At 39.9% G+C, this 24,633-nt stretch overlaps 1 protein-coding gene across 1 annotated transcript in view; it reads left to right on the forward strand.

Annotated features, from left to right (window-relative positions):
• Positions 1-4,477, forward strand: part of IL13RA1 (interleukin 13 receptor subunit alpha 1) — a 58,262-nt gene extending 53,785 nt beyond the window's left edge. The window contains exon 11 of the mRNA XM_082609498.1: positions 2,020-4,477. Coding sequence (XP_082465624.1) covers positions 2,020-2,112 — 93 coding nt within the window. The 3' untranslated portion in view covers positions 2,113-4,477. The remainder of the gene's footprint in view (positions 1-2,019) is intronic.
• The last annotated feature ends 20,156 nt before the right edge of the window (positions 4,478-24,633 follow it).

Here is a 24,633-nt window from a genome sequence, read left to right on the forward strand (position 1 = left end):
TGCATTTGGTCACTCTTTTGGCAGTGCAAACCCCTGCCAGACTCACTTATTGTTCATAAATTAGCTTGCGGAAGCTTGAGTGAGTTGTTTTAGGATTCTCAGATCTATCAGATGCCCTGCTGATTCCCTCTCCATACTCTCCCATAGCTAAAGCATTTTGCTCTTGTAGCATCTCTAATTTGTCCCTACCCACTCATATTTCAGGGTTCAGGGGGGCATCACTTTCATCTGGTCTTGTTGCAGATTGTGTCCGTGGATTTTGGCTTTGCTTTCCTACTTACCTTTCCTATTTGTGGTTTTTATAGTGGCATTTGGGGAAATGCAAAAACTATGCTGCCATCCACTACCTTCCTCATAGGATTTCTCTGTAAACTATAGACCATGGGCCAACTCCTGCCTGCCAGTTGTTTGTGTACAGGCTGCAAGCTGTGAATGGTGTTTACACTTTTAAGTAGTTGAAAAAATATAAAGAAGAAAATAATATGAAATTCAAATTTCGGTGTCCATAAATAAAGTTTTGTTGGAGCACAGCCATGCCTATTCATTTATATATTGTCTATGGCTGCTTTCATGCTACAACAGCAGAGACTATATGGCCCTCAAAGCTGAAAATGTTTATTATCTGGCCATCTACAGAAAAAGTTTGCCAACCCTGGTCCTATAATATACTTCTTCTTTTTTAAAAAAAATTATTTATTTATTTATTTTTGGCTGTGTTGGGTCTTCGTTGCTGTGCACGGGCTTTCTTTAATTGCGGCGAGTGGGGGCTACTCTTCGTTGCAGTGCATGGGCTTCTCATTGCGGTGGCTTCTCTTGTTGCAGAGCACGGGCTCTAGGTGTGCGGGCTTCAGTGGTTGTGGCTCATGGGCTCTATAGAGCACAGGCTGAGTAGAATTTGGATATTTTAAGCAGTGTTTTCCAACTTATCTCTCCATACGTTCTCTAAGACTGGATGCTCCTGACCTGCTGAGTCCATCTCCATTTGCACAACCTGAGGCAGCTGAATCATCATTGTTGTTTGTTTCTATTTTTCCTTCTTTCCCTTTCCTTTTCTAGGCTTATAGAACCAGAAAACAACAGAGCAGAAATGGAGCCTAGAAATAATCTAGTGCAGGGATTGGCAAACTTTTTCTATAAAGAGCCAGGTAGTAAATATTTTTGGTTTCACAAGCCTTTTGGTCTGTTACAGCAACTCAACTCTGCTGTTTGTAGCATGAAAACAGCCGTAGACAGTACAGAAACAAATGGGGGTGGCTCTGTTCCCATAAAACTTTATTTAAAAAAACAGGCATCCTGCTGGATTTGGCCCTTAGACCATGGTTTGCAGTCCCCTGGTTTAGTCTAACAACTTTATTTTACAGATGAGGGGACTGAGCTCCCATTTCACCCTTTCCTTTGACTTGTAAGGAAGGAAGGCAAGGACCAGGATATTGGCTTTCACCATAAGATACACTTAAATTGAGTTCAAGATGAGTTTACCTTATATGCATAATTCCCTGTCTAGCAAATGATGTTACATGAAGCTGTTAATGCAGGGTCTTTCAAAACTTTTACCTGCACGAAGACTTTTGGGACATTTTATATATTGCCATTCACCTTGATGCCTTTTTGAGCCTATTACATCTCTGGAGCAATGGTCAAATTTGAGTGGTAAAAAAGTAAAGATAGAAACAGCTAAAGTAAGGAAAGCATGCTGCTCTTTTATTCTTCTTCAAAAGACTTCGTTTCCAATTTTGGAGGTGTCCACATTTGTTTATCTTTTGAGACAGCTATTAAATATCATATAACAGTTCCATGGTGTTTTTCACCTTTAATGTTAATTCCTGATCGTTTTGTTTAATTGATTGTTCAAATAGATGAAGATTCTTAGGTCAAAAAAAAAGACCCCAAACAAAACAGGAAAACATATACTCAGGGTTCCATGCACACAAACCTAAAAATAAGCATTGGCTGCGAGTACTCAGGGAAAGAACACTGTTTAGAAAAGTCATCGTGTATGTGTTTTTTCTCCCCTTCCAGCACTGGAAGAAGTACGACATCTATGAGAAGCAAACCAAAGAAGAAACTGACTCTGTAGTGCTGATAGAAAGCCTGAAGAGAGTCTCTCAGTGATGGGGATAATTTATTTTAACCTTCAATGTGACCTTGTGAAGATTCATTCCATTTTCCATTTGTTATCTGGGAACTTGTTAAATGGAAACCGAAACTACTGGACCATTTAAAAACAGGCAGCTCATAAGAGCCACAGGTCTTTATGTTGAGTCGTGCACCGAAAAACTAAAAATAATAATGGGCCCTTTGGAGAAAAGAGTGGAGTCATTTTTGTTGAATTATAAAAAGCAGACGTCTTTTTGCTAAGGCTTCAAACTAGAGGACAAAAGCAAAAAGTGATGATGGCAGTCGAGTTAATCTTATCAAGAGTTGTGACAACTTCCTGAGGGACCTGTGCCTGCTTTGTGTTCTTCGTCTCAAATAATACCAACAAATTGTATTTGTAGGAGAACTCATTTTGAGTGCAAATGCTAAAAGTCAAACCTGAGTCATAGAGAACATCTAGCAAACAAAATTGATAAAATCTGTTATCTGTTGTTTGGGATCCCACTGAGTAAGGGCTATGGCTATTAAAACTCTTTAATAGTCCGGAATCTTCATCCCCTTCAGCAGCATTTTCCTGTGCTTTGAAAGGCCCAGGCATCCTTGTTGGCCGTGACTACAGAAAAAGCAGAAGCAGCTTCTTTACTGAGATCTTTCAAAGCCATTTCAGGCTTTCAAGGGCAGTAGAGGCAGAATGACTTATTGGGTATTAGAGTTTGAGCGACACAATCTCTAATGATGCATTGTTTATTCTTCACCTCCACTACTCAAATCAAGTATTTACTCTGCGTCCAGATTGTGTTAGGCCCCCACGTGTGAGGCACCAGCTCCCTCTAAGAATTCACAGTCTAGTTGGGGCTCCTCAGTTCTTTCTCCACCAGTCATTTTCCAGACCTTTCAACACCCCACTTACCACGTCGATTTCCCCTTTTGCATCTCCCTCATTCTTCTGTGTAGTCTTTCACCTCTCACGAGCAATTAGGATATAAATCTGCTCACAGCACCTAGAGGAGCAGGGAGTAATTTGCATCTCAGGAAAAGTGTGAGTAGACTGAGAAACAATGACTAATTCTCGCATATTCTGTAACTTCTGTGTGACTCTGCATTTATTTGAAGCTTTTCAGCATTTACTGTTTCTGTATGCATTTTATAAACAGAAAACAGGTATTATCTTCACCTAGAACTTTGCTATTTGCTTGAGAAAAAAAGAATAGTTGTGTCTTTCTCTTTTCCCTTACTCCCACAAATGGTAATTAGTAGGTTTTGTTTCTTATATTGATAACCAGCCATCCAAGGCTCCAACGTTTGTATTTTTTTTTGCATACGTTAAGGCTCCATTCTCACCCACCCCCACAACGTATCCATATATATATATTCCCTGTACTTCTACTTCCTCCATATTTAAAGTGTGGAAATGAGAAGTCCCCTCCAATGTTTCTCTCCGCACACACATAGACTCAGATTACTGGTAGAAATTTGAGAACTCTATATCACAAGTTCTCCAAACATTCATCCATTTGTATTAATAAGATAATGCTACTTCCAATTCCTGCTCTTAGGGGAAGGGAGATCAGACATCCCTGCTCTTTTCAGGTTTGGGCACAGTGGAGGAGCACTGTGCCCTGGCTTTCCTGAGGAAATTGGAGTTCGTGGCAATGGCAGATGTCAAGGTGTTTCTTCCCCCTGCTTTTATATTTGAGGTCAGATTGAGGCTGGGAGACGGGCATGGATGTGCTCTTCTGTCCTACTCTTCTCGAGAAAGAATATTTGGTTTTCCTGTATAGGGATGAGATTATTTCCTAGCCAGGTCTTATACTTCTGCGAAACAAAACACCTAAATGCCTCACCCAAAGTCATTTTTCCTGTCATCCTGTTTAGATGGCAGTGCGGGGAGGGGATGCTTTGATATTCTGATTACCCAAAGAACTACTGATGCCAGTCCTGCAGCCTGGGAGTGGGCTGGGAGCGGGGGTGTTCCCATCTTGCTCTTTTAGTGGTAAAGTAGTTGAGGGAAAAGTGCGCAGTGAATTATGGGAGTACCTATGGCTGTTTTATAACTGCTGAAAACTGATCCCCAGGTCTTGAGAGCTCTTGGAGACTTTAACACATCAGTGGAATTCCCACTACCTGTAGGAAACTAGTAGGTTTATGTGCTATTTTATGTCTAACCTTTATGGATTTGTTTTCTCCACATATCTAAGTAAAGCCACTGTAAGGATGGTCCTTATTCTTTCATTCAGATAAGTGTTTTCTTCATCCCACACTGAAGGGATACGTGAAACTGTTAACATTTTTGGTAATGCCTTCAAATGGGGATCATTTTGTTTAACTTCTTACAGAAAAGCTTGAGTAAAATAAATATTAATTGTCTTTTTGTATGTCACCCAAATGTTTTCCTTTGTCTTATTTTGGGGAAAGTGTTGTGAGGAGTGGGTGGCAGAAGAAATTGGAGTTAAAAGAATCTAAGTTGGGAAAAAATTCCAAGACAGCTATTTTATCTTACAACCATGTATCATAAGCTTCCCTGCTATTCTCGGCATGCCTGTGTTTTCTGATAAAGGCCTGCATTTGTTTTAGTATTAGTACAGCCTTTGCAAACAGTACCTAAAGGGACATAAGTATTTGCTAAATCATGGTTCTGACAATTAAGGGAAGTGGAGAACTGGTCCTTTCTAATTTTAAGCTTCAAATAGAGTGCAATGTACTTAAGGAGACTGTCATGGTATATACACGATGAGGGACCTCTAGTTATGAATTAATCACATAAACAGGTTAGATTTGAGACTAAGGAAATCAGTTTTCAATACTTCCCTCTTAAGAGATGGTAATGTAGTTTCATGTTTTCTGTAACTACAGCAAAACGGTTTGAATGTCACGGAGGGTTCTTCTCATTTGTATTAAGTTCTAGGAGTGCGTCTTTAGCCCCAACATTTGTTAATTACCCTGCATCTTTCCAGGGTCCAAGCCCTAGGGTATGGGTAGGGGGTGCTGATCTTGGTCAGGTTACTTCTGTAACTATCTAAAATGATCCAAGAAGATTCTGGAAATCCATCTCCAGGTAAGTATACTTTCGTTTTGTTTTGAATAAGAAATCACCTTTTGGTCCTCAACACATCAACACGCTGAGTATTATGACAGAAAACATTTAACTGAGGACCCTTGAGATTGTACATCTGTATGAGATCTATGGAAAACAAATTCCTGTAGCCACAAACATGTTCACCTTATCTCAGGGCAGAGGAGCCAGAATGACCTGAGACCATTTGCTTTCCAGGGTAATTTACCATTTTGTCATTTCCAAGAAGTCCTGCTCTTTTACAAGCACAGCTTTGTGCTCATGTGAGTAGCATATCATGCTACTAGAATATTAGTAGTTTTAGAAGAAAGTAAGGGGACAAGAACACTTATTTCAGAGACTCTATTTTCTTTTAAACCCTAATGATTAGATCAAGCAATAAAGTTCTTTGTAAATACCGTAGCGAAATCTTGGCATGCTTTTACTTTAAGAGAAGGAGCAGTTTTACTGACATTTGGATGTGCTAGATATTTTTGACATCAATTCCCAAGATGATTTCTTCCTGAAGTTTCTTTGGCCTTTAGCCATGTTTTCTAATGGTCACACTTTTAGTTTACCATTAGCAACAGGAAAATACTTCACTGCTAGTTTTCAACATTTATTAGGTAGACCATTATATAAAAAAGAGAAAATTAATAGTTATTGAGTAGCTACTGTGTGCCAAGTTACATGTGTTATTTCACTAAATCCCCATATGAGTCCCATGAGATAGGTTGATTATTATCTTCATGTTACAGATGAAGAAACCAAGACATAAAATGATTGAGTGTATGTGTGCAAGATCACACAGATCGTGACTGAGAGAACCGGAAAACAAGTCAGCCTGGCTTTAGAGCCTGTATAATATAGCCAGTGATGTACTTATTTGTCCTAAGGAGGCTAAAGAAGAAACATCTTATTTCAAATTATTGCCAAATTTCTTATCAACCGACAGACTGAGAATTTAAAATATTTAATTGCAAAGTGAGCTTTATGCAGTGTCAAGATTCATTCATGTGTCCATTCCTCTATGAGCCAGGCAATGTGCTAGGCACTAGGAATTTAGAAGTGAATAAGATTTGTCTTGGTATCAGGTGTTTAGTCAGGGGGAGGCTACTTTGTACGGGGAAAGAAACCTGGATTAGAATGTAGGAGTTCCAAATGACCTTGGGCAGGTATCTCTTCCTATCTGCATCTGCTTCCCCATCTATAAAATGAAGATGTTAGACAGTGATATATCATCCCATCCAAGGCTCATAGCAGTGGCCATAAGTCGTAGAGCTCATTTAGAAGTGAGGATCTTTGCTACGTGCACTAGCAATGCCACGGGCAGGTCCCCTCCTCTCTCTGGGCATCAGGGTTCTCATCCGTAAAATGAGACTGGACTAGATTAGCTCTGTTCTGACATCCTGCAAAAATTAAGATGATGACTTTTGTTTTACATATCAAGAAAATATGTTTGTGGTCACCTCTTATTCTTGCTATAGGAGGTAGTTAGCTATTAGCAGTAGCTGCCAAAAATAACCAAAGTCGGCCCTTTAATACAACAGTAAGAACAAAAGAATTGATACATTGGAAGAGCCTTGTGGTTCACCCAAATCAGAATTTTCACAAGGGCCCAGCCATGGCTGTGCCTAACAAATATTTCTTGACATGCTTTGCAGATCTTAGGTCATTTTGCCCAGAAATGCAAAAATGGACTTTGTATAATACAGATTGCTTGTATAATGACTACATCTGATGCATTCTCTAAAATCCATTTGAATTCAATACTTGCAAATTTGGTCATTGAATTTAACTTTTGGGGTTTCATTTTATCAAAATTAAACATGTACATAATTTTAAAAGCCAAAGAGTACCACAGGGCTTATAAAAAACAGTCCCCTGCCCCACCCCTCCTTACCCCGGATTCCTCCTCCCAGAAGAGATCCTCACACCCTAATCCCTGGAACCTGTGAAAATGTTACTTTACATGGCAAAAAGGACTTTGCAAATGTGATTAAGATGACAGAATTTAAAATGGGGAGATTATCCTGGATTATGTGGGTGGGTCAGATCTAATCATTTGAGCCCCTAAAAGCAGAGAAATTTCTCTGGCTGGAAACAGAAGAGGAGGAGAGATTCAAAACACAGAAAGGACCCAAAGTGCTGTTTCCGGCTTGAGGATGGAAGAGGCCATGTAGAAAGTGTCAGAGGGAACCGCGTCCTGCCTGCCTCCTGAATGAGCCTGAAAACAGACTCTCTCCCAGTGCCTCCAGATAGGAGCCCAGTCTGGCCGACCTGTCATGACTTCAGCCTTGTGGGACCCTGAGCAGAGAATTCAGTCATGCTGGGCTGCACTTCTGACCTGCAGAAGTATGAGCTAATAAATTTGTGTTGTTTAAAACTGCTTTTAACATTTTTAGCTGTTTCTTTTGACATATAACTCTTTACTTTGGAATAATACCCTAATACTTAATGCTATTTCTTATTTTTATTTAGGTTTAGAAATTATCTATTTCTAAATTTCTGCTATGGAAGATGAGGAACTAGCTTTCATATATGCGTCCCAACACATAAACACACACCACGTGCACTCATAATTCTCTTCCACAGATGCAACAAATTTTGGGTTAAATATTCAATATTTGCATTATACCATATAATTATTGCTTACAGTTGATCCGTGTAGAGTGCCATTAACTGTACTTCCTTTATTTTGTTTTTCCCAAATAGTCTATTTTGGTTTGATTTGAATTTTTTCTTCCAGTTTTATTGACATATAATTGACAGACAGCACGTATAGGTTTAAGGTGTACAACATCATGATTTGATGTCCATACATCATGAAATGATGACCACAATAAGTTTAGCGAACATCCATCATCTCACATACATACAAAATTAAAGGAATAGGAAAAAACACAATTTTTTTCTTAGGGTAAGAACTCTTAGGATCTACTCTCTTAACAATTTTCACATATAACATACAACCATGTTAATTATATTTATCACGTTGTACATTACATCCCTAGTACTTGTTTTATCTTATAACTGCCAGTTTGTACTTTTTGACTGCCTTCATCCAATTCCCACTCCCCCCACCCCCTGCCTCTGGTAACCACAAATATGATCTCTTTTTCCATGAGTTTATTTTGTTTGTTTGTATTTATTTATTTATTTATTTATTTATTTTGCGATATGCAGGCCTCTCACCGCCATGGCCTCTCCCATTGTGGAGCACATGCTCCAGACGCGCAGGCCCAGCGGCCATGGCTCACGGGCCCAGCTGCTCCGTGGCATGTGGGATCTTCCCGGACTGGGGCATGAACCCGTGTCCCCTGCATTGGCAGGTGGACTCTCAACAACTGCACCACCAGGGAAGCCCAGTTTATTTGTTTTTGGAGTATAATTGACCTATGTTAGTTCCTGTTACACAACATAGTGCTTCGGTATTTCTATACATTTCAAACTGATCACCACGATAAGTCTAATTACAATATGTGACCATACAAAGATATCACATAGCTAGTGACTATATTCCCCACACTGTACATTTGGTTCGATTTGTTTTGCTATGCACCTGCCATGACTTCAGTCTCAAACTTTCTATCAGAACCATTAAACTCCACTCAGTATGGTCAAGCATATTAGGTAATCTAGTCATACTCGATTCTACGAGTTCCATTTCTTTTTCTTGGAGACAGCCCTAGTGGAGCTTGCTGCCCTCCTGATCCATTCTGGAATGGATGCCCTCTAGGCCTGCTACCCAGCTGTCATCCTGGGAATTCCCTTTGCTTCTCTTCTGTGTTAGATTCTGTTTCCTAGCTCTCAGCTTGTCCACTTTCTTGCTTTATGCCCTAGTTTTGCTGGACCACATCCTGCACTAACTTCCTTAGAAAGATTGCATGGAAGGTAATTTTAATAAAACCCTTCTGTGTCTGAATATATCTTCATACATCATTAACATTTTCACCAGGTGAAGAATTCCTAATTAGAAACAATTTCCTTTTAGAATTTTGAAAACATTATTCCAATATGTTCTTGCTGCTAGTGTTGCTTTTGAAAAGTCTAATCCTGTATTGATTTTTTTTTGTATGTAACTTTCTTTTCTGCAAGCTTTAAAAGTTCTCCTTTGATCTCTATTGTTTTAAAATTTAACAGTGATATGCCTTCTTCTGCGTCTTCTTCCATTTACTGGGCTGGGCTTTTGTGAGTCCTTTCAATCAAAAAACTCATCTTTCATTTTTGAGACATTTCTCACATACTATCTCTTTTTTGTTTTCTCTATTTCTAGAACTCCTATTGGTTGTATATTGGATGTCCTGGACTGATTCTTTCATTTTCATGTCTTTCTCTCATGTTTCAATTAATTGTCTTTTGGTTCTACTTTTTTGGAGGTTTCCTTAACTTGATCTGTCTGAGCCTCAGTTCTCATCTGTAAAATGGTGATAAAAGGACCTACCTCATAGGATTATTTTGAGATGTTGATGAAATAAACCATGTGAAGTGAACTTCAATAAATGATGGCTGTGATTGTATGTACTGTTATTCTGGCACCAGTTCCTTTTTCCTTCTTATGTGAAAATGACAATACTAGTGGCAGCAATATATCTTGCTTTTACAATATCTTATTATACTATTAACCTTCATTGTACTGAGTTTGTAATGGTATGACATTTTCTAATTGCACTGTTTTAGGAAAAAATATGGTATAAATCTATTTAGCAATATTAGAATCTTAGAATGTTAGAATTCAAATCTTAACTCTTTTATTTGTTTCTAAAAATGTTTAAAATCAAAAGTAGTTTTTTTCTTTCTTTCCTTTTCCGTTTTTCTTTTTTCTATTTTTACTTTTCAAGTTGTCAGAAAAAAACTGCACAGATCCACTTTCTCCCCTCACCCCTGGGTTAGATTAAAAACTGGAAAAATAATGCTGGAGAGCTGCTCCTTGACAGTAAAGTAGGTAGTCTGGAGGCCAACTAACCATTTTCTCAGGATAGGAGTGCAGTGCACTAAGGAGGCTAGCAGATAATTGACAAAACTCAGCCCCAAGAGGAGATTTGGATTAGCTGTGACCTTCACAGCCAAGAGCTGCTCTGCCTGCACATAGGGGCCCCGAGGAGACCAGAACTAGAATTACAGAGGAAGAAAGCCTGTAAGTCAGGGACAATCTAACTTTGCTTTCTCTATTTATTTATTCATTTTTTTCAACCAGGAGTGGTATTAAAACTATGTGACATGGGCGCCAACCAATCAGATCTGATGCCAGCTGTAATTTCTTGGTAGGGTCATACTAGTATGTACCCTGGATTCAACAGATTTTTTTTAAGGTTTTTAAAATAACATTTATTTCTTAAAAGTTAACATGTGCATAATAGGAAACCAAAAGACACAAGAAGCAAAAAACAAAGTCATCCATCTTCACAAGCAGTTTGCCATTTGATGTGTGCTTCTAGGTCTCATTTGTGTATTTATACAACTAAGCATCCATTTTTATGTAATTAAGATCATATAGTTATGTATCATGCTTTTTCACACATCATGAATATTTACCATTTCAAAGTCCCAAATCTATGAGTATTTTGATAACCAAGAATACACTATACCAACTCAATCTGGAAGAAAAAAATGCAATCCTGTCTTTCTTGGTGACAAAAATTTCACAGAAGACAAAAATGGCAACAGGCTTCTAGATAAAATTATTGTCAGAGTTATGATTAAGATACTACATTCCTTTAATATTCCATTAAAAATGAGACATGAAGCAACAGAGTACGCAAAGTATAATGCTTCTAAGAGGATTCATTATCCTATCTAAACTATTAAAGTATTAGCAAGGAGGCATGTTTCCATTGAATTACTTAACAATGTATTCCTATAGTACAGCCAAGAGACGCATACACGTTAATGGTTATCATCAAAATATAAATATGAACACATCCACATACATCCCTCCCTTTATACTTCCTTCTGCCCCTCTGCTGCCAACCTAATGAACAAGTCCTGACGTACATTTCTCAGAGATGGTTTAACAATTCCATGTCCAAGGTGCTGCTTTTTTATCGACTATAACAAAAATATTTATAAATCGGTTAATTCACTAGCTCTACTTTTTATCATGCATTGTCACCTCAGGACATCTAACAAGCCTAGATGTTGCAAAATAATGAATGAACCTTGTCCATAATAAACATAGGTACTTTACAAAAAATGCACATATAGACCTGTGGTTATAACCTAAAACTGTCTTTTAGATATGGAGATATTAGCCAAGAGCCCTCCCCTTCACCCTTCCTCCTACCCCTCCTCCAGCATTTCAGCTAAGTACAGGACTACATCTAGCTCCAAGATGTGGATTAACATAGACACTCCCAGAAGACACTCCTAAAAACAAACAAAAGGGCATTTATTAAGGGATTATTTTACTACCTCTATTTTTTTTTTGCGGTACGCAGGCCTCTCACTGTTGTGGCCTCTCCCGTTGTGGAGCACAGGCTCCGGACGCGCAGGCTCAGCGGCCATGGCTCACGGGCCCAGCCGCTCTGCGGCACGTGGGATCTTCCCGGACCGGGGCACGATCCCGTGTCCCCTGCATCGGCAGGCGGACTCTCAACCACTGCGCCACCAGAGAAGCCCAGGAGTTGCTTATTCTTTAATACACAGCAACATTAACTAAAATGGACAAATAGAACAATGGTTAGACAATCTGAACTTGTCTAAAGACTCATGGGCGCAGAACCCTTCTCTCTGCACTTCCTTCCCTGGCCCCTCCCCACTCCACTCAGTGAACGGTCAGCTTAGTCTCCAAGACTCAAGTTTAACAATTCCACCCTCAACAGATATTTTTTGAGAACCTACCACGCCCCCGCACTGCACGATGCTGGGCAAGTCAGTTCCTTTCTCTTAGTTTTGGTTTTCTCTCCTGTGAAAAGGAGTAAGTGATCTACAGGAGCCCCTTCAGGTCTAACCCCCACAATCAATAAAATGATAATGTTTGATTGTTTTTGGAACAACAGTGGAAGCAGATATAGAAAAACAGCAGCTGACCCAAGACTTGTAGATTTGAAAATGTAGACAAAAACAGAAAATGATTCTATGAGTTATTGTTTGACTTGAGAATTGGACTAGGAATGAATTCTAAATGTCTTATCTCCATGATGTTTCCAAAGGCGCTAGAGGGGAGACAAAGCTAGCTCTACCCAAAAGGTGAGTTTGTTTTACAGCTTTGATGTTCCAGCTGCATCCCACTAGCCCTCACCAGCATGCATATGCAAGATACCTTCCCTCTTTTGAGTCTACTACTTTCTTCCAGCATTCTCTCTCCAGCTACTACCGCCCCCAAATGCTCTCTTTCAGTGGCTGGCAGTGCCTTGTCTACTCTGGAAAGAGTCCAAGTTCCAGGCCTTTCCCAACTTCCTCTCTTTCCAGACTCGCCCTGCCTCATTTCCTCTTCCTTTTGGCCTCTGCCTCATTTTAAGACATTTGATCAGTTCATCTTTGCTAATGTGGTCAAGGAAGTCCAAGATGTTTGTGGATAATTATTCCTGGATAAGATTCATATTACAAGGAGCCTCCCCAAAACCATGCTACCACTTCCATGGTAGATTTTTGAAAATCTTTTATTATAGAAAAGTTCAAACATAAAAGTAGAGAGATTGTTACAATAAATGACCTACCATGTACCCATCTTCCGGCTTCCACAATTATCAACATGGAAAATCTTGTTTCATCTATACCTCCACCCATTCTCTACCCCCGACAAAATGAATTATTTTAAAGTAAAACCCAAACATTATATCATTTCATCTGTAAGCATATCAGTATACATCTCTAAAAATTAAGGATGCTTTTTATTTAAAAAATAACTGCAATACCATTATTACACTTAAAAGTTAACAATAATTGCTTAATATTACCAAATATCCAGTCAGTGTTCACATTTTCCCAATTGTCTCATAATTTTTTTTCTATAATTTGTTCAAATCAGGATCCAGCCAGGCTCATGGTGGATTTTTGAATATTGATGCTTCGTGATATGTAGGGGCAAGGATTTGGCAACAAACAATTGTTGGCCCTCAAAACCATACCATGTTGGCATCTAGTAATGCATATGGTCCTGTCACCACAAAGTAGCTTATTTTTCCTTTCCAGATTGCTGTGACTAAACATAAGTTTAGTGTCCAATTGGACTCCGGAAATTCTTTATAAGAACAGTATGACATCTGTGAAAGAAGTGAAAACTCAAGTTTGGCCTTGAAATTAGAAAGCTCTTCCAGAACATAGGTTTCCTTGGAAAATAAAACCCTGCACGCTTGCATGAGCACATACACACACACACGCACATGCAACCAAATGCCAACTTGTAATATGTCTAGGAAATGGTTTTGCGTATGGCAGTACAAAGCATATGTGTGTTGTATCATTTTTTCCCTCAGGATAAGGACCAATTTAAGCACATTGGAAATGTGATATTGAAAGAGCATTTCAGCACGGATTAAGACCAAAATGGTGCAACCCCTTCATGATATTTTTAAGTGCACTGAAAATCTGAAAGCAGGGTAGAAAAACAGGCTTATGGGTCTGAATATTAGGCCGAGAAAAGTTATGCATGGTTAAGTATGTGCTTCTTAAACCTGCTGAGTGTACACTTAGTCATTCAGCTTTCAGTAAGTTGCTGCTTTGAATACCATTGGGAAATATTGATATACACAATGTCTATCACCAGCACGATATAGTAGATATATTGGAGTAAAAAAAAAAGCTGATTAAATTGAACTGTGGAATCTGGGAGCAGCACTCCTGCTGCCAGGGTCTGCTCCATTCCACTTTTTAAATTCATTCATTCAAGAAGCCTTGAAATGAGTATAGATTATGTGCAAGATGCAGTGGTGGATTCAAAGAATAGCACATGCTTTCTGTCTTAATGTTTCTTATAGTCTGGGGCAGGGATGGAAAATTGGTTTAATCTTGTGGACCAGTTCTGCCTAGAGTACTGTTTCGAGAAGGATTTTGAGATTGAATTTGGGCCCAGTAGCAAGACAGCTAGGATCTAATAGTGATGTCTCTTACTGTGTGCCGGTGGGAGATGAGTTGAAGCATTTGTGCCACACAGTTGCCACCCTGGGCTAAGGGATGGAGGGAGATCTTCATCTATATAAATAATGAATAGTCTGCAAGGCAGAATGTTAGAAATTAGAGCTATAAAAAGAGGTCCAAATAAAGTGCTGTAGACAGGCAGGGTAAAGAGTGATAGAGAAATTTCTTAAAGAGGGTGCTAGTTGACCTGCATCTTGAAGTGTGAGTAGAATCTAATGAGATTAACAAAAGGGGACATGCTTATCCTTGGAGGAGTTTGAGTGAAGGCACAGATCATGGTGCCAGGCTGGGTTGTGGGGGAAGATAATGGAGACAAGCAGATGTGTTAGGAGATCAGTCGAGAGGTGCTGAGGATCTCCTGTGCCAGGCAAATTGGAGAGGAGAGTGCAGATCCGAAATCTTTTAGAGGTGGGCTCACCAGGAATGGATGGAAGATGTTTAAGATGAGAGAGAGAAGTGGAGGCTTGAGTGGGGGCGTCGGGGATGGGGGGGATGAGAAGAATTCTGTTCTGGACATGTTGACGTGGATGGTTGGAGGGAACCATCGGGTCATGATTTCCATCAGGGTGGAGGGCACTCAGGGATGGCAGTGAGAGGAGAAGGACTTCAAGAGTTGGGGTCGCGGGAGCCAGGCGCCGGGGAAAGACAAATGGGGGAGGGGCGGGCACTCGCAGAAGAAGACGCATTGCAAGGCTTCACGGCGCAGGGTGAGGAAACCCTAAATCTAAGCTTACTATGGGGCAGTCACGGGACTGCCAGCGAGACGGAGCGCTCACCAGTACCTTCCAGCTCAAGACTAACGCACTGCTGCCATCTAGGGGCAGCATGTAGAATCCGTAATGGCAGCTTTGCGAAAGCCGCTTAGTGACAGGGGACATATTTTGGAGCCAGCAAGAAAGACCTCGCCTCTCAAAAGTCTTTTACAGTTCTTCCTGGAATTTTTTTTTTGGCCACGCCCTGCGACTTGCGGGATCTTAGCTCCCCGACCAGGGATTGAACCCGGAGCCATGGCAGTGAAAGCACCGAGTCCTAAGCACTGGACCACCAGGGAATTCACCCTCAAATTCTTTTTAGCTAGCTTGATTTATCGGTCGCCAATGAAGAAACCATGGGGTTACGTGTTCTGTAGCATCCTTTCTTTCCAGAAGGGTTTGACCTTGACCACAGACTGCTTCCAGTCCGGCATCCCAGCACTGAATTGAGATCTTTCCTGCTGCTCCTGCTATCCTGTAGCTACTGACCAAAGTTCCGGCCTGGACCGCAACTCCTTGCTGGACCCACCAAATCCCTGGCTTTGATTGAGTCACTGGCTGGCTCTGACTTTTGATACTCCTGTAGAATATCTTACTTTTTGCCTGCAGGGGCACCACTTACTCGTTGATGTTTTCTTTTGCTAACCTCCTTTTCTGTAATGGAACTGGACCTTCATCTTTTCATTCATTCGTTCAACAAACATTTATTGAGTGGCTATAGTGTGCCAGGTACTGAGGATACTTTGAGGAGCAAAAGCAGATGGGACCCCTCAAAACGTTGTATTACAGTCTAACTGTAAAGACAGAAAAACAATCATACTAAATGTGATCATTGCCATGAAGGAAAGGTTCATGGTACAGTGAGAGCAGGTAACAAGGGAACCCAACCGAGTCTTGAAGGGGAGTGAAAACTTTTCTAAGGATGTGACATTTAAGCTGAAATTTGAAGGATTAGTCAGAATTAGCTAGGAGTTAACTGTTCTAAAAAATATGAAACCCACAAGGCCGGGCAAAGAAGGAGCCATCCTCCTGGTTCCTCTGTCTTCTAGAATGATAGTGCAGTAGGGAGACTCCAAGCTTTACAGACAATCCCTAGGAGAATCTTGAATCCTGAGTTGGCATGACAGTTAAAGTGAAAAGTGTGTGTCTAAAATTGAAATAATAATTACAACAACAACAATCAGAAAATCAGGAAACATAGAAATAGAGATAAAAAATAACTACAAGGACTTCCCTGGTGGTGCAGTGGTTAAGAATCCACCTGCCAATGCAGGGGACACAGGTTTGAGCCCTGGTCCGGGAAGATGCCACATGCCGCGGAGCAACTAAGCCTGTGCGCCACAACTACCGAGACTGCGCTCTAGAGCCCGCGAGCCACAACTACTGAGCCCTCCTGCCACAACTACTGAAGCCCACGCGCCTAGAGCCCCTGCTCCGCAACAGGAGAAGCCACTGCAATGAGAAGCCCGCGCACCGCAATGAAGAGTAGCCCCCGCTCGCCGCAACTAGAGAGAAAGCCTGCGCACAGCAATGAAGACCCAATGCAGCCAAAAATAAACTAACTAAATAAATTAATTTAAAAAAAAACTACAAATTAGACTGCCCCTTTCGGAAAAGAATAGATATAAGTAGATAAAGAAATATTAATTTTCCTGAACTCTTGAAATACTAGATTTTGATTTCTTTCACTTTTATTTTTTTAAGAATTAAACCAACTTTTAAAATCTCCATATACACTCATTTGAACTAGAACATAATGTCTTAAATGTTCTAACATATTGAACCTGAACCAAATTAAGATATCAAAATCTACCTGAACTTCAGATGCCTCATTGTTAAAATAGGAATAATAAGAGCGGCATCCTGCGGGGGCGGGGGGGGGGATTGGAGACATAATGAGTTAATACGTGCAAAGCACTTAACCCAGTACCTGGCCCAGTAAACACATAATACATGTTAGTATTATTATTTCAGGGCTGACCTGTTTATAGAGCATGTCAGGGGAAATAGTTCCAGGCTAACGGAACGCTGAAGCTCCTTCAACACCAGGCCATGGAAGAGGCTGGCTACTCCAGCTACACAAAGGGCCAACTCTGACACTAGCAATGGTAAGGGAAAAAAACAATCAAGCCCAGTATATTAATCCGATGGATTAATGGTTATGTTCAACCCCACAGCAACATGATGCAGTGGGAAGTGCAAGGACTTTGGACTTAGATGGACCTGTTTTCAAAACATGACCTTATCTCTTCCAAGCTGTACCACTTTAGGCTTCTTACTTAACCTCTCTGAGTGTCAGTTTCTATTGAATGTAGCAATTCACAGCATAGGTTTGAGGATTAAGGGAGTTGGCATACGTCTAACACCTGACTACTCCTTTGGGCTGAGGAAGCAGAACCAGTCTGAAAGAGTGAAACGTCAGCAATGTAGATTTTTAAAATGAAATTTTAATACTTTCATGTATCTACGAAAAATGGAAAGTAGGACAATAGCAGACATACAACAGGGATTCAGAATTAATTTCTTTACCTTATTAAGAGCTTTAGGAAGAAATAATAACAAATGATAGTTACTGAGCACTTGTGTGTCAAAAACCATTCTCAAGACCTTACAAGGGTTAACTCTTTAATCCTCACGGTAACATTTAAGCTAGATGCGATTATAAACCGCCTTTACAGATGTGGAAACTGAGGCACAGGAGGAGTCAGAAACTAAGAACTAAGTGGCAGATGCAGAGTTTGAACCTAGTTGCTTTGGCTGCAGAGCCTGGATACTTCACCACTATTACCCCATCTTTAGTGCTTTGCTCAGGATCCCAAGGGGTAGTACTTCTTAGGAGAGTCAAATCCTCTTCTTTCTTCCTCTACCCTACTCCCTCTCCACCTCTACACCCTCTCTGAATCTCACGGACACTTAATACGGCAACTCTTTTCTTTAAATATCTGGAATAAATAACCTGGCTCAGTCCAACATTTTAACAGTTTAGTGTAGTCCACATAAACTCATGCGAATGAGTTTAATTTTATTGTTTTATTCAAAATAGGGCATTTATACAGAAATGTGCATAAAGCACGTATATACATTTTTAAAAATAGGAAAAAAAACCACCCATGTAACCACAAATCAAGGTCAGGAGTAGAACATTGCGGAAGCCCTCTGGAGGTCTCTTTTCAATCAAAACTTCTCCCTCACCCGCAGGGTAACCACTCTCTTGACTTGATTTAATATTTATATATTTACTATTTCCTTGCTTTCTTTTAGTTTTATCATCTCTGAATGCATGTCTGAACAATATAGTCTCACCTGTGTTTGAGCTTTACATAAATGGATCCATACCATAAGTATTCTTTTTTTAAAAAACAGCTTTATTGTGATACAGTGCGCATCCATAAAATTCATCCTTTTAAGGTGTACAATTCCGTGTTTTTTTTAAAAAAATACATTCAGAGTTGTACAATCATCATCACAATCATTTTAGAACATTTTAATCTCCTCAAAAAGAAACCCTGGGGGCTTCCCTGGCGGTCCAATGGTTAAAACTCCGTGCTTCCACTGCAGGGGGCACGGGTTCGATTCCTGGTCTGGGAACTAAGATCCTGCATGCTGCATTATGCAGCCAAAAAAAAAAAAAAAAAAAAAACAATGAAAGAAACCCTGTACCCATTAGCAGTCACCCCCTTTTTCCTCCTTCCCCAACTCCCAGCAACCATTACTCTACTTTCGAGCTCTCTGGATTTGCCTATTCTGAACATTTCCTATAAATGAAATCATACAATATGTGGCCTTTTGGGACTGGCTTCTTTCATGTGGCATAATGTTCCCAAGTTTCATCCATGTTAGAGCGTGTATCAGAACTTCATTCCTTTTAACTATCCATCAGTTGATGGACATTTGGGTTGTTTCCACTTTTTGGCTATTACTAATAATGCTGTTATGAACATTCGTGTACAAGTTTGTATGTTGATATATGGTTTCATTTCTCTCGGGTATTCACCTAGGAGCGGACTTTTTGCATGGTATGGTAATTCTGCATTTAACGTTTTGAGGAAATTCCAGACTGTTTTCCAAAGTGGCTGTATTATTTTATATTCCCACCAGCAATATTTGAAAATTCGAATTTCTCCATATCCTTCCCAACACTGGTTATTGTCCATCTTTTTTATTACAGACATCTTAGTAGGTATAAAGTGGTACCTCACTGTGGTTTTGATTTGCATTTTCCTGATGGTTAGTGATGTTGAGCATCTTTTCATGTGTTTATTGCCCATTTCTATGTCTTCCCTGGAGAAAGTTCTATTCGGATCTTTTGCCCAATTTTTAATAGGGTTATTTGTCTTTTTATTATTGAGTTATAAAAGTACTTTATGTATTCTAGATACAGATATATGATTTGCACATATTTTCTCTCATCCTATGGATTGTCTTTTCCCTTTCCTGACAGTGTCCTTTGATGCACAAAATATTTAAACTTCGATGAAGTCTAACTTATCTATGTTTTCTAATTTACCTGTGTTGCTTGTGCTTTGGTGTCACAGAAGTCTTTGCCTTACTCAAGGTCACAAATATTTACTTCTGTGATTTCTTCTAAGAGTTGTATTATTTTAGCTCTTATATTTAGGTCTATGGTCGATTTTGTGTTAATTCTTGTGCATGGTATGAGATAGGAGGTCCACCTTCATTATTTTGTATGTGGATATACAGTTGTCCCTGTGTCATTTGTTGCATAAACTATTCTTCTCCCCCACTGAATGGTCTTGCTATCCTTGTCAAAAATCAATTGACCATAAATGTATGGGTTTATTTCTGGCCTCTCAATTCTGTTCTATTCTGATCTGTATATCTATTCTCATGCCAATACCAGGCAGTCTTGACTCTGTAGCTTTTTATAACTTTTGAAATTGGGAAGTGTGAATCTTCAAACTTTATTCTTTTTTTTCAAGATTGTTTTGGCTATTCTGGGTCCCCTGCATTTCCACATGAATTTTACGATCAGTTTGTCAACTTCTACCAAGACGCCAGCTGGGACTATGATAGGAATTACACTGAATTCATGGATCAATCTGTATATTGCCACTTTAGCAATATTATGTCTTCCAGTTCATGAAGATGAAATATCTTTCCATTTCTTTCGATCTTTAATTTCTTTCAACAATGTTTTGTGGTTTTCCTTGTAGGAGTCTTGCACTTCTAAAATTTATTCATAAATATTTTATTGTTTGATGCTATCATAAATTGCATTCTTAATTTCATTTTTGGATTGTTCGTTGCTAGTGTATAGAACTACAATTGATTTTTGTATCTTGATCTTGTATCTTACAATCATGCTGAACTAATTTATTCATGCTAGAAATTTTTTCGTGGTTTCTGTAGGATTTTCTATATGCAAAATCATGCCCTCTACAAATAGAGATTGTTTTACTACTTTTTTTTCCCAATCCAGTGCTGTTTATTTCTTTTTTCTTGCCTAATTTCCCTGGCTAGAACTCCAATACAATGCTGAATAGAAGTGACAAGAGAAGACATTCTTGACTTGTCTTTATTGCTATGTCATTAATTTATATTCTTATCTTTATCATTTCATGTTTTCTTAATTTTGCTGGGCATATCTTTGTTACTTTCTTAAATCTTGAAATGGATACTTAACTCATGAACTTTTTTGGCCTTTCATCATTGCTGAAAGATAGTTTTCCTTCTAAGCACTGCTTTAGCTACATCCCACAAGTTTTGATATATTTTCATTATTGTTCAACTACAAATGTTTTAAATTCTACTATCATTTTTCTTTGACCCATCAGTTATTTCAGAGTGTGTACCTTAATTTCCAAACATACAGAGATTTGCCAGTTATCTTTTATATTTATCGATTTATAACTTATTTGCATTATGATCAGACTTCAATTTTTTGAAATTATTGAGACTTGCTTTCTGGCCTAGTACATGGTCAAATTTTATAAATGTTCTGTGTGTGTATTCTATAGTTGTTGGTGGGCAGTGTTCTATACATTGGCTATTAGCTCAAATTATTAATTGTATTGTTCAAATATTCTATATCCTCAGAGACATTTTTCTCTCTCCTTGATCAACTACTGAGAGAGGTGTAAGACCTCCCACTCTGTATATTTGTCTATTTGTCTTTTTAGTAAGTTAACTTTGCCTTTATGTAGTTTGAGGTTTTGTTATACGTGCATAATCATTCCTGGTGAATTGAACCTTTTATCATTATAAAGTAACCCTCTATAGCTCTAATAATGCTTTTTGCTTTTAAGTGTATTTTGTCTGATACAAACACAGGTATACAAGTTTTCTATCACTTAAATGTTATTTGCATGATTTATCTCTCTCCATCTTTTTATTGTCAACCTATCTGTATCCTTATATTTTGGATTAGTCTCTCTTAAACAGCATATGGGTGTATTTATTAATCCCATTTGACAATATTTTTTAACGTGAGCATTTAGCCCACAAACATTTAATAAAATTATTAGTATATTTAGGTTTCAAGCTATCGTTTTATTTTGTGCTTGTATTATTTCCACCTATGTTTTTTTTTCCACCTATTTTTTTTAACCTCTTCTTTCTTGACTTCAAGTATTGACTCAGAATTTTTTTTTCAATTATTTTCCCTCTCTACTAGTTTGGAAATTTATATTCTGTTGCTATTATTTTAATAGTTACATCCTATTAATTCCTACATATGTAATTACCTTATCAAAGTATACATTTAATAAATACCTAAATCACTTTCGATATGATACAAGGCCCTTATAAAAGTTGAACTCCATTTATGCCCCTCTGACGTCTTTCCTTATTGTACGGTACTTTAAGTTTATTTTTTAAAAGCAGAATAGACGTTTTTATGATTCCTTCTGTCGTCAATGTTCACTGACATTGTCCAAATACTATCACTTTCCTTGCTCTTCATTCTTTCCTGCATTTAGCTCTTCTAAAATCATTTTCTTCCTGAAGTACATCCTTTAGAATTTCCATTAGTGCAATCTGCTGGCGACAAACTCTCCTAGTTTTTGTTTGTTTAAAGATATCCTTATTTCACCCTCTTGTTGAAGATGTTCATGAAAGATGCTGCCCTCAGGGCCCCAGTTTATTATGGTCAGGGTCTCCTGTAAGCATCCTCATCCCAGCTTTGACTTCTGATGAGCCAAAGCCCTAGTGTGAAGTGCCTGCATGCCCTCAGCTCCTCTGATGAAAGAACGATGTCTATCTCAACAAAGTTGCCGGAGATGCTTAAATGAGGGAAAATTCCTGGCACAGAGGGGGAAGGCAGTGGAAGGTAGCTAATACTGTTTCAACTGAAAGCTTTAGCTCCTAACCTACAGGTTTTTAAGCTTTATGTTTTTGCAATTGGAAAATAAAATGTGGCCTCCTTAGAGGCCACAGAGCTGAATCTTTGCAACTGGAAGTGTCCCCCAACACCCGGCAACATGAGACCAGAGATAAGGGATGCTCACTATCCAACATTCTTCCCCTAGCCCTACATGGAGTGACCCTGTCTTCGTTCTAATGACCCCACCCAGGCGCCTGATACACAATCCATTTCCTTCCAACATTTTGTCAGAGCTCTGAGATCTAGTCTTTGTCTTTTATGATGCCACCATGTCCAACTGCAGATCACCTGATTTGGTGATGAAGCTATTTAAATTCAGAACAAGAGTGTGCTGAGAGGCTAGGGTCAGATCTCACAGCACTGGTGAGCCGAAGGAGGAGTCTGAGGGTAACCCATGAGCTAGCTACCACCAGCATCACCCTTGACTCTGCCGGGTGACCAACCTGCCTTCTTTCTACCTCCACCACCCTCCACCCTCTGCCACCCCCCGCCCACTGTTCTGTCCACGAGAGCAAGGCCACACTCCTGAGATGCAGGGAGCTTCATCTCCAAATTCGGATTGTCTACTCCAAGGCATTCTAAGTATTGGGGTTGGAAATAAGAAAGCAGAAAGGAGCAGGTGACGTACGTTAGCAGTCTAAAGAGGAACCCAACAGCAACAGAAGGACACCAGATTGTTCACATGCTTCCAAATGTCAGCAGTCAAGGGACTTCCCTGGCAGTCCAGTGGTAAAGAATCCGCCTTCCAACGCAGGGGTCTCGGGTTCGATCCCTGGTCGGGGAACTAAGATCTCACATGCCGCGGGGCAGCAAAGCCCACGCACCACGACTACAGAGCCCACGTGCCCTGGAGCCCGCATGCCACAACTAGAGAGAAGCCCGTGGGCCACAGTGAAAGATCCCGCATGCAGCAACTAAGACCTTACGCAGCCAAAAATAAAATAATAATAAAGAAAAAAAGCACCAAATGTCAGCAGTCAAGAACAAGCAGCAGCAACAACTTTGCACTTGTGCAGTGCATGCTGCCACCACCCTGACCCCCAAAAGCCCCACAGGGACCTCCTAGTCACACTCTACATGAAGGAAAGGAGACATGTTTTCCCAGAACCAGAAGTAAGGGAAAATAGAGTGCTGTGAGCTGAAATGCATCCCCCTAAAATTCATATGTGGAAGCCCTAGCCCCCAATACCTCTCCTGTATTTGGAGATAGGGACTTTAGAAAGGTGATTAAGTTAAAATGAGGCTGATAGAGTGGGTCTTAATCCAAACTGACTGGGGTCCTTATAAGAAGAGGAAATTTGAACATCAGGGACTAGAGCACACAGAGGGATGACCCTGTGAAGAGGCAAAAAGAGAGCGGCCATCTGCAAGCCAAGGAGAGAAGCAGCAGGAGAAACCAATCCCTGTGGGCACCTTGATCTTGGTCTTCCAGCCTCCAGAACTGTGAGAAAATAAATAAATTTCTTATGTCTAAGCCACCAAGTCTGTGATACTTTGTTATGGCAGCCCCAGCACCCTAATACATGGAGCCACTGGCTTCACCGCCGATTCACTCCGGGCTGCCCTGCATGCCATTTCCATGGAGTTAACTCCTCTGAGGCCAGTGATGCCAAATCCAGTGAAGGACAGGTCCCCTCAACCTGTCCTTAGCTCACAGAAGAGCAGCCTAGCAACCTGTCTTCAAGTTGAGAAATGGAAGAGTTGTATCAGTAGCAGAGAGCTGTGTGTAAGCAAATTGTGTTTCATTTCTTGCACTTCGTCCTCAAGTACAAATGGAAGGGGGAAGATATGAATGCAGAAAGACTGTAGGGGAATGTTTTTTAACCACTATTTAAATATCTCCAGGACTTCCCTGGTGGTCCAGTGGGTAAGACTCTGTGCTCCCAATGCAGGGGATCTGGGTTCGATCGCTGGTCGGGGAACTGGAGCCCGCATGCCGCAACTAAGAGTCCGCCTGCTGCAACTGAGACCTGGCACAACCAAAATAAATAAATAAATATTTTTTAAAAACATCTACAAAGCTATGGACTCGGCAAAATACAGGAGTCTGTATTAGTTGCCTATGGCTGCTGTAGTTAATCACCACAAACTTGGTGGTTTAAAAAAGGAGAAATTTATTCTTTCCTAGTTCTGGAGGCCAGAAGTTCAACATCAGTGTCTCTGGGCAGAGCTGTACTCTCTTCCTTGCCTCTTCCAGTTTCTGGTGGCTACCAGCATTCCTTTGCTTGTGACCACGCCACCCCAATGTCCGCCGCAGTCTTCACGTCACATTCTCCTACTCTGTGTGCATCAGCCCTCTCTCTTCCTCTCTG

Source organism: Mesoplodon mirus (genome assembly GCF_964341445.2).
Source record: "Mesoplodon mirus genome assembly, chromosome: X".
Classification (NCBI taxonomy): Eukaryota; Metazoa; Chordata; class Mammalia; order Artiodactyla; family Ziphiidae; genus Mesoplodon; species Mesoplodon mirus.